General features: G+C 34.9%; 1 protein-coding gene across 1 annotated transcript; it reads right to left on the bottom strand.

Annotated features, from left to right (window-relative positions):
* Positions 1–1,582: 1,582 nt before the first annotated feature.
* Positions 1,583–2,412, bottom strand: LOC110631318 (basic leucine zipper 43). Its single transcript, XM_021779093.2, has one exon. It carries the CDS (start codon positions 2,323–2,325, stop codon positions 1,726–1,728), a length of 600 nt encoding a protein of 199 aa, XP_021634785.1. The 5' UTR covers positions 2,326–2,412; the 3' UTR covers positions 1,583–1,725.
* Positions 2,413–15,973: the final 13,561 nt, after the last annotated feature.

Here is a 15,973-nt window from a genome sequence, read left to right as displayed (position 1 = left end):
ATGACAGTTCTTCTGATGCTGTGCCAGCTCCTCCGCCGTTACATTTCTGGGTTCCACCGCTTCAAGGATTCTTGAAAGCTAATGTAGATGCAGCAGTCTTCCCTGATGGCTTCATTGGAGTTGGTGGAGTGCTTCGCTCATATGATGACTCTTTTGTTGGCGCTTGTCAACATAGACTCCTTGGTTACTTCTCTCCTAAAACAGCTGAGCTAATTGCCATTAGAGAAGTTCTGAGTTGGATTAAGAGGCTGGGTTATGATCAGATAGTGTTGGAATCAGATGCTCTTATGGTAGTGAAGGCTTTGCTTTCTTCTTCAACTTCTGATTTTTCTAGTTTTGGGTCCCTTGTTGATGATTATAAATCTCTAATAGCAGAGATGAATTCAGTATCTGTGAGTTTTGTTCCTCGATCTGCCAATAGTGTGGCACATCTTATAGCTAGAGCTACCTCTACTATTTCAGACAGGATGGAGTGGCTGAGCACCCCTCCACAATTGATTGTTCATGCTTTGATGTTGGACTTACAAATTTGAATGCAATTATATTTTTAGTTCAAAAAAAAAAAATGATGAGAAACAAAACCCAATTAATTAGCCACGGGATTATTTCAGGATAAGCATATAATAAAAACAAATGATTTTTATTAATGTTTTTTTTTTCTCCGATTCTGAAAAGATATGATGCTCAGAATTCCACAATGTCTGCAACTTTTCAATTGAGTATAGATTCAAGCTTCATCAGAAATGACATAAAATCCAACAGAATAGAAGTTTTTGTCAAGATGGCGTTGAATTTGTTCTAGCAAGCTTAAAGTGAGTTGAGACTGCAAAGTAACTATATAATAATACTAAATATTACATGCGTTATCCTAGAGGATTAACATTAACGTTAAGAAATGTTTCAATCTTGTACATTATCTGTAGGAACAGAAAATTATACAGAAGCTGCATCTGCAGAATGCGTAAGCAAGGAAGAAAAAGAAGCACCTGAGGATAGGCAGATTTGTGATTTGTGATGCCATCAGAATTGGCGAAACCAATGTAAATTCAGGGGAACAAAGTTAGGCAGCCTCACGAAAAGCTAAGAATAGTACTTGTGGGTGTGATTGGTGGATACCCTTTTTCAAATGTTTTCGCATCTTGTAGTAGCTGTTGTTTGTGTGATGAGCCACTATCACCAGCGCCTCCACCATTATTTGTCTTCTTGCCACTGCAATTGTAAGCAATATCTGACTGGTTATGGGGCCTCCCCTCTTTGTTTCGCCATGAATGGTGCCTGTTCAGACAAGGTCCACCACTGCCAAAATTTTACTTGTTTCTTCACCACATTTTAGTACACCTGAGAAACTTTTTTACTTCCTCTTATAGAAATGAAATAATTACATATCATACACTATCTCCTTTATGTGTTTTTCTTTTCATATTTCATCTTCCACTGCTATTTCATGTTCAGTCTATGATTGATAATTCAGGTGAAATTATAGTCAGAGACTCAGAGTCTTTGATTTGTCTAAGGATATGCGGCGATAAGATCCAAAACAAGTTGCTTGATGGGATTTGATTGTTCATGGAATCTGTGGAATGATGATCAAACTTAGGAAAAATATGGTTATAGCTGTTATTGCAGCCTGTTTCTGATCTCATACAAACTCAGGTAAAGATAAAGACTGATAATCAACCACAGAACACAACGACTAAAGTAGTTATTATACAAAAACATCTCTTTTCAATGAAGGAACTCTACAGAACTAGAGATGGATTGGTTTGATGATTCAGCTCTGAGATGAGCTGTGTTGCAGGGGACTTCTTCCAGGTCTCGTAAAGCACTGCTGGTGAAAGGACTACCAATTTGGAGATCAGTAAGCATTTGGCGAAGATCAGAAGCCTCTTCTTTAAGCCTTGCATTTTCCTGAAGAACACGGTCGTGGCACTCAGACACATGATTCAACTTGTCTATCAGATTATGGTTCTCAGTTCGAAGACGAACCACCTGAGACCATAGCTCGTCCAGGTGCTTTTGTTTCCTCATCCGCGACCTCCGAGCAGACTCCCTATTGGAAATCATTCTCCGTTGCTTCCTTTCATCGATGATGCTGACTTGGTTTTCTTCAGCTTCGTCAGAAGTTGAGTTGTTGCTGAGACATGAGGATTGAGGGTTGAATTCATGGACAGGTTGAGAGAATGGAGGGCTGTGAAAGTTGCTCAAGATTCTGTTAAAATGGAAGGCTGGTATATTGCTCTGCTCTATCAGGCCAAGATTAGCTGAAAATGGAATTTGGTTTTCGGCGGCAAGATAGTGAATACCTGTGAGCTCACCTGGAAGCATGGCTGAAATTCTTGTGATGATACTGGAAGGTTTTGTTTTGTATTGTATTCAGAGATTGTAGTAGGAGGGAATGGCAAGAGGAGAGGAGGGTTTTATAGGAGAAAGAAAAGAAAAAAAAGCTAATGAAGTGGGCCAATTTTCAACAAGATAAACAGTATCAGAAATGCTTCATGGGCAGAATTTTTTAAATTTGACATTGGAGGGGTCCACCAGAATGGAATTATCTAAATAGTTAACATCAAGTACCTAATTCTCATCCCTGCTCTTTTTTTTTTAACTGGACTAACTGGGGAAGCAACACCTTATGTAGATTCTTCTCTAATTTGTGATAATTTATATTGGCACTTTCCTCCTGTGTTCCTTTGTCCCAGTCATTTATGTGTAGTATCTTGTCAAGGCAAGAGCTCCATTCAGTTTCACCATTCTGAACAGCCTCGGGTGAACGGTGGGTCTTGATTGTCCCCTGTCAATACTCTACTGTAGCAATGTCAATGGAACGGATAGTCCTATACTTTCACAATAGTAAATGATAAACCCATATGTGCCTTACATCAGGTCTATGTCAAGAAAAAATTGGGCTCATTGTGTTCATACATCACTTTTTCCCCTTTAGCCCGCCAAGGCATTATCGATGTGAATGGAGGAAGGGAATAAAAAAGGGATAAAGATCATCTTCATCGATCATCTGAAAAATCTAAAATTTTCATAATCTGTAATCTCTCAGTTATTATCACCGATCATCTTCACCGATGATCTCTTACACTTTATTTACTAAGAAAATATATCCTTTGCCACGTGTTTTACATTCATAAGATGTGGGGTCTCTACTATTATCAGTAAAGAAGGCAAAAGAGAACTTCAATAGCCTCAAATAATCCTTTGTTTTAAATATTGGAAAATTCTTGGCATTGTTTTAATCGGCAGTAATTGACTAGTGGTGGTCAACGGTTAGATGTTGGTGCTTGGCAATTGACAATTAGAAGCCAAAAACAAACATTTGATTTTAAAAAGCTACTTGCGTTGCGTACTCCAACCGCCAACTTTACCATTGCCTTGAATAGCTGAAATAGCACTTGGAAGACCAAAATTAACAGTTGGCTTTCAATTTCCGACACCCATTTAAGATTGCAACACATGTTTTTAAGACCTCACTAAGAAAGGGAAGATAGCTAATTACCAATTGGTTTCTCCTATGATCACTCATTAATTTTATATAAAAAGTTCAGTTGCATCATTATGATGTTAGGCAGTAAGTGTCCCACTGACCCTTCAAGATCATCAACTCTTGATGTTCTTTCATGCCATATCAGAAACAGGCACGTCTCCGTTGAAGTACAAAAAAATACATTTATCATAAATATTATATAACAAAAATGTGTCGGCATATGGCATTAATTGTTCAATCAGTTCATTCTCTTTGTTTAATAATTAGTCTAACGTTGCTAATATAGAATCCTTAAGGCCCACTTGGACCATAATGACGAGAGGATTAATAGAAACAGAATATTAGATCATAAAAAGTCTTAGCGTAATCTCAGAGGAAGCTAATTGAAAACGCAACGGTTTACATTCTAGTTATTTGTTTAATAGAGTTGAATATTCTATTCAGAGCTTTTTCTTTTATCTTCACTATTAAACTTTGCTGGGTTTCGGTGATCCCCACTATACAACTTCCCTTCTTTTCTAATAACTCAAAAATCCACATCGAGACACATGGTCTGATCGAAACACGTAGTCCAGTTAAGAGATTAAAATAGTAAATGTACGAAGAATAAACTTAGCAAAGGATAGCAATGATTCTGGGATTGATGTGTTTAGAGTTTTTAAGGTTGGAGCGTTGTTGAAATTTATGAGGTTGATAACACATAAAAAAATATAAAATTTTAATTTCACCTAAAAAAAAAAAAAAAGTCTTTTTTCCAGCTCACTCTCTATTCATTGGAGCCTCTCCCCTTCTCCTTTCTTCTTCTTTCTTTTTCTTCTCTTTCTTTTCTTTGCAACTCTTATAGGTATTTCACCATAAAAATTTTTTAAATCTAACTTAAGTATTAGATGAAAAAATCTAACTTAAGTATTAGATGGTCCTCATCGAAGGTATTTATTTAGTAAATTCTTAACTCATTTTCTTTATTTTGCAGGTTCTCATCGCTAAAATTGCTCATTGTGAGATTTGTATAATGAAATAAGAGGAAATTTATCCTATAAGATTGAAGAAAACAGAATTAAAATTTATTTTTGATGAAGATAGGTATTTATACTCCTATCCATACAGGATACCTCTAGTGTATGTCTCTTATAAGTCATTATACTTTCAATATAAACTTTTCAATCGAATTATTGATATTCAGTCGACTAAAATTATATTTTTTTTAACATACGGTCAGGATTAAAACATGTAAAATGCTGCATCTGAAAGGCGGAGAGATCAATTATTAAAAATCAGAGCGCTAAAGTATCTAAACTATTATGATATTCTCCAAATTCCTTTAAAAAGAAATTCAGATAATTTTTTTAAGTGATTATTTATACATATAATTAAATCGAGAATATTATAAATGTATATATGTATCATGATCTTAAGCGGTTCATATTTTATACCTTATAACTCCCAGAACTTTCTTTGCATGTCAAAATGACAAATAACTAAAAGCACAAGATTCCTTAAAACTCATCCATACACATAGAAAAGAAACCTTGCTGATTAAACAAACTCGTGCTTGGATATCACATGGCAGCCTTTGATTTGTTTCTTTATGCATATTAATTTATTGGGTGCATTTTGATCACTGTGCTTGTTGCACTATTACGTGGATAAGAGCTGGCTTAGCTGTTAGCCGAAACCCTGTAAAATATTATGTGGTTATATGCAAATTAGGTATGGTGACAGCTTCACCGCTAGATGCTTGACATGTAGTCATCTACGAAGTTGGAAAAGATGAAAGAAAAAAGAAAAGGCATTACAGGTTCTACAGTGTGAATCAAAGAAAAGAGAAAAGGAATTTGCAGTAAAAAATTGTTGGTTACTTTTGATTGTAGCCACACAAAATGAAGATACGGAATTTGCTTTGATTTACCATGAAGGATGTTGAGTGGACCCTCCATTCGTATATGTAATAATATTTACGAAGTAGAAGAAGTATATCTTAGAGCACTGAAACCTGCCAAAATAAGTTGGACAAGACATGATAGACAGAGAAAAGGTATATAGAAACAGTGTCTGCAATTTATAAAATGTTTGTACTCTTGTGCATGCTATTTGTGGATGGTAAATTTGCAAAAGAAGATTAATTTGACTACAACGTCTGAGACAATTCTGCAAGATTTTCTTTTCTCAAATTCTATAAGATTATTTTTTCTCAAATTATTTTTTATTTATCTTCTTATTGTAAATAGGTATTATAATTGTGGAGATTAAAAAAAAATTTAAAATAGGCAGATGACATTTATATATAACCACTTCAATATTTAAGTCCGTAAAAAATTTTTAATATAAGTTTATAATTATAAAAAAAATTGAATTACTTAATATATTCAAAATTTTCTGTTCATAAAATATTTGATGAGGACTATAATTTTCTTAAATAACAGAACTAATAACATGTTTGAAAATATCCTTTTAAATACAGAATTGACTCAATAATGTATTTTGAAATTTAAATATATTTTTTATTTTTTTGAAAAATATGCAGTTGATCTCAATAAAATATTATGAAATCAGCAATATATCTATTAATATAAAACTATATATCTAATGAGTATGGTTGAAAAACGAATTCTAGTGGATGTATAATTAGAATTTGTGCTGAGACTCAGCCACATAACAATCATTTTTTGAAATTGGACTGATCAAGACTCAAGAGATTGATTGAAAACCAAGCGAGTATAAGGCACTTCAAATTTTCAACCACAGGCAACAGAAGGAACTGTGCCAGGCTAAAATTCATAAAAATGGTTTGATTTGATTAATCATTGACAAATACTGGAAGAAGGACCAATTCTCAGGGTCCTACCAAATGAAGAAAACAACAAAAAACATGAAAAAGCAAAAAAAAAAAAAAAGAGAGAGAGAGAGAGAGATCATGATCTCATCAATTCTATTGCTGCACTTGCTTTTTTATTATCCACAAATCCTCAAACATGCCTAGTCTAAAATTTAGTCATAGCTAAAATAGGGACAGAGACAGAAGGGGGAAGGCACCACAAAATGACGAAAGTGCTTGGCACAGAGGGGGACTGGATTTAACAGCTCCCATATGGTAACAAACATATATATTGGATGAGCCAACACTACACAACACATAAGATAAAATAAAATACTTGCTCATGCATACACACACGGCCCCCATGGGTCACACATATTTCTTGCTACCATGGTGTGCCGCGCGCACCACCCACGCTCCACCAATTTGTACCACTGCCACTGCGCCTGTCAACTCACTACATAAGAACCCATTTTCTCACCTCTCCCTGGACATACACTGTCCCATTATCACAATCAAGATTAATATAGTCCGACTATAAAACTTACATCACGAGCAAGACAAAAAATTCATCATATTACCAATTATAAAATTTAATAACTGCTGGACTTCACTATCCCTAGACGAGACCGGACCTAAGAAAATAACGTTAATCCAAAATACATGGAGTAATCTTTAGTTGATCGATTTATCATTTTAAGTCTGGACCCAGACATGCGAGACAGTCTGAATCGTCCGTGAGCCCAGGTTCGATGAGAAAATACCCATTCTAGTGATGTGACTTGATGAAAGATAGTAAGTACAGTCACTTCACAACTCTATCTGCATACACGTCGGGGGAATTAAATTGCCGCCGGGCGTAAAAAGAAGATCTGACACGTCTGTACATACAAACCTGTGTGACAGAGATGGATGGTAGAGAAACAGTTGGACGCAATTATTAAATAAAAGAAAAGGAATAAAATGATTGAGACATTTATCTCTCCATCTAAATTTACATATACCGAAAAATCCTATTTTTTAAATTTCAAAACATCAAAATTCATTCCTAAATTTTAAAAATATATATATATTTTTTTTAATTTTCAAAATTACTAAAAATTCATTAGTATATATCACATGAAAAATTCTCACTTTTTCATTTTAAATTTTTATTTTTTTAATTATCAACGAACTTTTTAAAATCGGCTAGTTTAAGATAAAATTTTCTCCTTCTTATTTTAAAATTTTCTGCTTTAACCATTTTTTCTTTTATCATTCCATTTACTCTATTATTTTTTTCTCCCTATTTTATTCTCTTTCTCTATCATTTGCTTTCTCTTTCTACTTTTCTTCTATTTTCTCATATTTTCTTTTATTCTCTTATATTTTTTTAGTAACTCTCATTTTCTTCTTTTTATTTACCTTCCAATTTCTTTCCTTTTTCTCCACTTTACTTTTCCTTTTTATTTGCCTCCCAATTTCTTTTCCTTTTCTCTAATTTGCTTTTCCCTCTTCCCATCATTTTTTTCCATTTTTTCTCATTTTGTTTTCTTGTCTCAATATTCTCCTATAGAAAAGAATACATTCTCCTATTTTCTTTCTTTTCTATGCTTTTATCTCATTTTAATTCTTTTTCTCTCATTTTCCTTTGTTCCCTTATTATTTTCTCTCTTTTCATGCATATTCTCTTTTTTTTTTTCCTTTCTACCATTTCCTCTCATTTTTTTATTTTCTCTTATTTTCATTTTTTTATTTTTCTAATATGTTTTCTTTTTCTCATCATTTCTGATATTTTCTCTCATTTTCATTTTTTTATACTTTTCTTTTATTTCTTGTTTTGGCTCATTTTATATCTTGCACATTTCACTTCATTATCTTTATTTTCACTTATTATAATGTAGTTCAAATATTTACTATACATAAATAAAAATATAATTTTAATCTTACAAAATTAATATAAAGGATGGTAATAAAATTATTATCTTAATAGAAAATAATTTTTATTATTTTTTAAATTTACCGATGAATCTGAATCTATTGGTAAATTTATTAATGAATTTACTATTTATTTTTTATTTATCAATTTACATGAATTTGAAACCCATTAATAAATTTATTAGTGAATTTAATTCTATTTTTTTAAGTTTAATTAATACCAAAGTAAATTATTAATAAATCAAAATTTGCTAGTAAAAAAGTTACAAATAAAGTTTATAGCAACTAATGAATTTTTATTAAACTATCAAAAAAATTCATTGATAACATGAAAAAAAAAATTCTCAAATAGAAAGATTATCAAATTTGTTTTTCAAAAATTAATTATACTGGTCGATGATCGTCATGTTTTTTATACCTTGGAGTGAAGCTGAACCCTGGAGAAGGATATAGATCAAAACTTATTAGAACCCCCTAAGCAGACTCGTCCAATATCATGTACTCCAGTCCGTGATCAAGGCAGGCCGAATTGACCCACACGCGGGTTCACCAGGAGATAGCCTAGTCCGGTGATGTGATGAAAGGTAGGAGAGCAGACCCAATCACCTCATAGTCTTATCAACATGCGCGCCGAGTGAATTAAATGACCGTATGATAGAAAGATGTATACTGGTACATACGGACCATATCATTTAGGTCCATACGTATGGACCTGAGTGATAGGAATAAGGTGACGGTTTTGTATTTAGAGAACAAAAGGAAAAGAGATAAAAATGGAGAGATGTGATCTTTCCTAATTAAACTTACTCTCACACCTGTTTTTTAGATTTCAGAACACCAATATCTACTAAAATAGTTATTGGATTATCCTCGACTATCATAAATTTCACAAAATATATTTTTTTATCTTACAACACTAAACTTTTCAATCGTGTCATAATTTTAATTATAAAAATATATGTAAATTTGAGCCACATAAATAACAACTTGACTCGTCAGCTCACCACCTGAAATGACACACTTGAAAACTCTGTAAGACCACAGGCCACCACATCAAAGTCCCTCCGTTAATTTCAAGCCCCCCCTTTTTAAAGGCTTCCCCGTCGTGGAGTCAGCAATTTAGCATTTGTAAACCTGTAAGCTGTGTGCATTTGTCTCCACTCTATCCCCACCCAAACAACTCCTTTCCTTTCCTTTCCCTCAAGAAAAAAGAAAAATCCCCATTATGAGGTCATCCATCCAAACTTTATAATGATTGGCTGCAAGAGGATAAGCTCCTCACCAGCACCATATAATTATTCTACAATCTTTCCACTTCAGCCAATTTCTTCATTTTTTTAAACAAACCCAATACCTCTCTACATCTCTCTGTAACTTTGTCTTATAATAATAATAACAATGGTGGATGGTGCATTTAGAAAAAATAATAACTATAAAATATAACTTGCGCGCATGTCTAGTTTTTGCTTAAGGTCATAATCCACTAACAAATAATGTGCAGGTTAAAGTTGTTTAGGTGCTTTAAAAGAGTCAAGTTGGCTTTTTTTACTCATTAAATAATTATATTATTAGATAACACATCATCTTCATTATCTCTTAATTAATCACTGTTTAATTAATGGTGACGTGTCGATGTGTGAGAACTTCAAAGACAGACGATCATTGGATATTTTCTGGATGAAAGGATTGGTCACCATCAACAATTCTTCCTAGTACGTACTGGCACAAAAGTTACAGTGTTGCCAAACTTGGAACCAGTAGACGTGCCACAGTGATCAATCCCCATCTTTACTTTTATTATTATTATTATTATTATTATTATTATTATTATGAGATGGTGAGAGTCGACAAGTGTTGTCAATCGTGCAGATTAAAGTTCTCTTTCTGGTTAATTGATAGGTTGCCTCCATAGTCCTTTAATAGTGATCACAGTGATCGCACGCCATCTTTTTCAATAAGGAATGAGGATGATAATTGATAAACAATTAAAAATTAGGGGTCAAAATATAATAATAGTTGAAGCTTTCTCTCTGAGAAGTATGAATGAATGATTGATGAGGATTCTGCGAAGTAGGAAAAACAAATGAGAGAGGGCCTTTAACTTTGATGGTTCATTGGGTAAGCTAGGCCCACCATTAGGAAGCCAATTCTGTAATGACATCAATACTCAAGCATATACTCGACACAGGCAATGTGGAAAATGCACAATGCATTACCCATCATCATCATCTTTGAACCTAACCAAATAACTGGCGTAAGCATATGCATGTCAACTTCAAAGCTTTTGGCTTCTCCATTAGGAAGTTAATTGCATCACTAACTATTACATTCAATTTATAAATAAATAAATAATAAAATAAAATTATTTTAACTCTTTTTTTTTAAGGCTTGCAAGAAGAAATGATTTTGATAGTTACAAAAATATTGAAACAATCTAATGTATATGTGAGATTTTGATTTTCTTTTCATTCTATGGAACCACTTCAAAATTTTATTTCCTTCATCTTCAAAGGTAATTTGTAAATCTCCCCATTATAGCCAAAGAAAGAAAAAGGTGATCAAAGCTATAGACTAAGCTTTCTATCCATTTACTATTAATACGTCTACACAACTATATCAGATGTTTTATAATTTTGTCCTAAATTTGTAATATTATTATAATAGTTTGACAATAATACTATTTTTATTGCTAAATAAATCCCTATGTCTAATATGTAAATTTACTTTATATATCCAATTCCTCTAGATTTTATTGGTTTAAAAAACATTACAACTTTACTATTTTTCATTTAGTTAAAATTTTTAATTTTAAATAAAAAATCCTAAATTTTAAATTTATAGTAATAGTAATAACTTTTCAAATTAATTTTAATTAAATTTAAATAAACTTATATCGTATGATATATATCAATATTTTTGTTGCATAAACAATTTTATTAATTAGAATTGAACCTTAATTAATATATTAACTTTTTAAAATTATACAATTAAAATAATTAATTTTTCTCTTACTTAAATAATAATTTTAATGGAGAATTTTAAATAATTAAAAGCTTTTTTTGAAATCTAAGTAATTAAAAGTTTAAAATTTTAATTCAAATTTAATTCAAATTAATGAAGTTATTTATATAGTAAAAATAATAATACATGGTGAGTGTCGTGAGTTAATATAAATCTAATTAAAATTAATTTAAAAATTGTAAAAATTATAATAAATTTAAATGTTGAAATTTTTTATTTAAAAATAAAAGTTTTACATATAAATATGAAAATCTGTAAAATTATGATTTTTTAGTCATTAGAATTATTGCTAAATAAATTCTTAAATATGTGAATTTATTTTATATATCCAATTCTTCTATATCCATATTTATATTTAAGATTCCAGAATTAATAATTTGATGTTGCTTCATCCAAATTAAAAGAATTGGGAAAGTTCTTGAATGATTTCAGTGCATACTTTTTATGTTGACCAAATGCTTTACCCAAACGAACCAAGAAATTGGGTCTTGCAGTGTAAAATGTCGACTGAAAAGCATAAAATACAAGTGAAAGTTCACAGAGCAAACCAAGGCCATACGTTAATGGTCATCAGTGGTAATGATCATTTTCATTAAATCTTGAGAATTCAGACACCTGGAGACCCGTACTCTCTCGGCGTCACCATTTGAATTGGACAAACGACTTTTGCTCTTCCGTTTTTTTTTTTTTTTTTTTTTTTTGTTTTGTTTTATTTATTATTTTTTTTAATGCAAATTTGCATTAAAGCATAAAATGGGCAAAGTTATACATGAAGACATTAAGGCCAAATTAATTTAGATCCAAGGACACTAATTATTAACTGAGAATCTTAAAAATCCAACCCAGAGAACATAATCAAAACCTCCTCAAAAAAAATCAACTCAATGGAATCAAATCAAAGACCCATGAAATCAAACCCACCCCTATCCTATAAAACCCTAAATCTGGCAAACAGTAAGCAATCAAAGTTGCACCACATCTTCTCCGCCGCAGCCAAGTTTTCCATCCACAACCACTATATATGAGGGAATTAGCAATCAACTCAGAAAACCTATAGAGATGAACAAAGACACCAAATACAAAGAGACTCCAAATTAAAACATTGGAAAACATGCAACTCCGGACTTCTCTAATGTCTTGAGATGCAAAGAAGTGCGGGCTTTTTGCAAAATTAGGGGTGAGAGAAAAATTATTTGTGGATTTAGGATTGGAGAAAAATTATTTGCGGATTTGGGGTTGGACTGTCAGGTGGCAGCCGAAAAGAGAGTCTGACACCTATTTGACAGGCGCCATATTTGTGGATTTAGGATTAGAGAAAAATTATTTGCGGATTTGGGGTTTGACTGCCAGGTGGCAGCCGGAAAGAGAGCCTGGCGCCTATTTGACAGGCGCCAGAGTCTGGCGCCTATTTGACAGGCGCCAGAGTCTGGCGCCTATTTGACAGGCGCCAGAGTCTGGCGCCTATTTGACAGGCGCCAGAGTCTGGCGCCTATTTGACAGGCGCCAGAGTCTGGCGCCTATTTGACAGGCGCCAGAGTCTGGCGCCTATTTGACAGGCGCCAGAGTCTGGCGCCTATTTGACAGGCGCCAGAGTCTAGCGCCCATTTGACAGGCGTCAGAGCCTGTCGCCATTCTAAATGGCGCCAGCCTTTTTTTTTTTTTTTTTTAAGAATGGCCTGGCGCCACTTAGAGTGGCGCTATTTTTTAAGAATGGCCTGGCGCCACTCTAAGTGGCACCAGGCCATTATTTTTTTTATTATTTTTTATTTAATTAATATATAAATGTATAAATATTTAAAATTATAAAAGTTAAATTTATTTTTATTAGAATGCTATTATGCAGTCGTATATAATCACAGAATAATATAATAATATTAATGTCCTAATATTTTGGAGAGTTATGAAATATATTATTATATAATTTGATAACTGCTAGACTTTTCTTACTTTAGGGGAAGCTAAACCCGAAAAAGTGAAATAGGTCTAAGGTCTCAGAAACCCACTTCATTTAGTCGGTCCAGCATCTTCGATCCTGACTCAGACAGACACGAGGCAGATCGAACTGCCCGCGAGTCTGGGTCCAGCACGAGGAGTCCAGCCCGGTGATGTGACTTGAAGAAGGACAGTAAGCCTAGTCAATTCACAGCTCTGCCGCATGCGTACTGAAAGAATTAAATGGTCGCCTAACGTGAAGAGGGGGTCCTGACACTTTCGTACTAGCGATCTAAGCACTTTCCATTGTAATTAGATAATATTAGATATTTTTATAATAATAAATATTTTTTATAATTTTAATATATTAATATTTAATAAATTTTATTATTAATTTTAAATAAAAAATTACTGTAATATATAATTTCATAATTATAAAATTAATATTATACTGCGATTAGATATATAAAAATAATTCAGTTGTAATTAGATATATAAAAATAATTTAATAATGTTGTATATATTTATTTAATGATACCCGTAGCGTAGCAGTTCAGCAATGACGCTTGCAGGAGATTGGTAGGTGATATTCTCAGCATTTAAAACCTCGTTGTTCGAGGCAGAACACAGTGGCTCCACCGAAGCCTTCTCCTTCTCAGCAGGAGGAAGAACAGGAGTTGGTTATTCCGAAACCCGGGCTTTCTTCGAGATTGGTGCCACGGGGAAAGCTTCGTTAGAAGAGGCTCGCTTGCCTACGGCCTCTTTAAAAGCAATGCCGGCACCCATGGAGGACTTGTTCCCCGTCCTGTCCTTAGGAACATTTTGCTTAATGGGAACGACCTCCGCCTAGCCCACGGGAGCATCCTCAGCGGCCGGAAGGGTCTCATTACTCTCCTCAACAACGCCTTCAGCAACAAAACCAGCCTCACCCCCTCCAGGCAAAGTTTTCTCAGGGGATTCCTCGATGGCGAGCAACTCCTGGGACAACGGGACCGAGGTCGGCTTGGGCTTCGGAACCGTGAAAGACTGGAAGACGAATGTGACAGGCTATGACCCGAGGTCTTTGAAGTCCCCGAACGACGACCTGTAGTGCTTGGCCGCGAGGTCGAGACAAGGGTAACGGTCCTGTCCATCGATCTGGAGGAGATGACCTGGGCCACTTCCCGAGTAGCATCGGCCCCTAGGCCACTTCTCGAGTAGCATCGGCCACTGACTGCCCAGCCCGGAAGGCGTCCAGTGCCGCTCTCATGCTCTCCCGAGATAGAGCAAAATTCTTGGGAGGCTTGATATTGTCCATGGGAACTTGGAAAGCTGCAGAGACCCAAAACCAAAACAAGTTAGGAAGGCATTCGAGGAAAATCAAGAAGGGAAAAACAAAGCAATTAAACGAAGTCAAATACCCGCATCCCTGTAGTCTTGAAGACTGACACAAACATGCATTTTTCGACATCATACTTCTGTTCAACAGAAGTCAGACAAAGGTAGCCGACCTGTTCAGAAAGGCTTAGCTGGGGCAGATCGTTGCAGCCTAGAGGGACATCTTTCCAAGAGAGGTCCACCTCCCAAGACAACCCGGAGTCCTTTTTCAGCTCTACCCATTGCGAACTCCTCTACCCAGCCTTTGATTGGGTCCTTGTGACCCGAAAAGATGGACAGCCCACCTCGGGGGGCAAAATAGTAAAAGCCCTTACTCGCCCTAACCAGCCGAAAAAAGGTAACAAATAAATGTGCTATGGGCGTGAATCGGGGCTCAGATTGATAGATTCAAAAGAGCACATGAACAGAATGGAATTGGGAGCCAGCATCCGAGGGATTATTTCGAAATACCAGAAAACCTCAATAAAAAAGGGGAGAAGGGAAAAGTTAAACCGTACTCACGCTCTTTAACAAAGAAGACCAAACTGCAGTCTTTCTGAGGGTCAATTAGACCAGAAGGAGGAGGATCGGGAAGAACGATCCTCTCATTACGATAGGAATGAGCCCAGATATGGAAGAGAGGGGTATCCATATACTTCCGAGAAAAGAAAATTTTCAAGGTGGAGGGAGTAATACTAGACTCTTGATTAATAAAAAGCGTACCTTGAAGACGATGGGGCAGAAAGACAGAGAAGAAAATTTGAATTTTGAAACAGTGAAGTGAAGAAGAGTCGTCTTGATGGGAACAATCCTCGGGCCATGCGGTCATAATGGTCATAATGGGTTCTCGATATTTACTCCCTCATCACTCATGCAATAATTGATGAGGAGGTAAAGAAGCAATTGATGATCGCTGGGTTTGGGTCGAGCCCATAATGGCAGCACTAGTCCAAGGCCGGCCTAGCCCATTCGGACTTGATTCAACGGATCGGGCCTCCCTTGAGTCTCAGTCTCCCCACCCCAAGTTCGGCCATGAGACTTAACAGAAAAGAGACCTAGCAGTCCAGTCTAATTAAAGCACACAACACCCTCCTCTTACACCAAACTTAACCGACTATTGTAAAAACTATTTTTCTGAATATCAGAATATCAAGCTCTGTTGGGCCTAAGGTCAGGGATGACTTCTTGCGAGCACAATGGTAAACACACCCCAATAATGCTAGTGATCAGAATTGAAGCTATTGCAATGAGCTTGAGCTTCAGAGATTTCTCCTTGTCATGGCTCGGCAAATGCTGGAAATGTGAAAGAGAGAATGAGAAGGAGAGAAATAGCAATATTTGCATTGAGCTTTGTACGCGAGGCCATGGCTAATTATATTAGAGCTAGTGAGCTTAAAGAAAGCTACAAGCGCAGTGTGCGTTAATGGCGAATGATTTTCCTG

This window comes from Manihot esculenta, chromosome 14 (assembly GCF_001659605.2).
Source record: "Manihot esculenta cultivar AM560-2 chromosome 14, M.esculenta_v8, whole genome shotgun sequence".
NCBI classification, from domain to species: domain Eukaryota; kingdom Viridiplantae; phylum Streptophyta; class Magnoliopsida; order Malpighiales; family Euphorbiaceae; genus Manihot; species Manihot esculenta.
The sequence above is the reverse complement of the archived record's forward strand: the minus strand, read 5'-3'. Positions and strand labels throughout refer to the sequence as shown.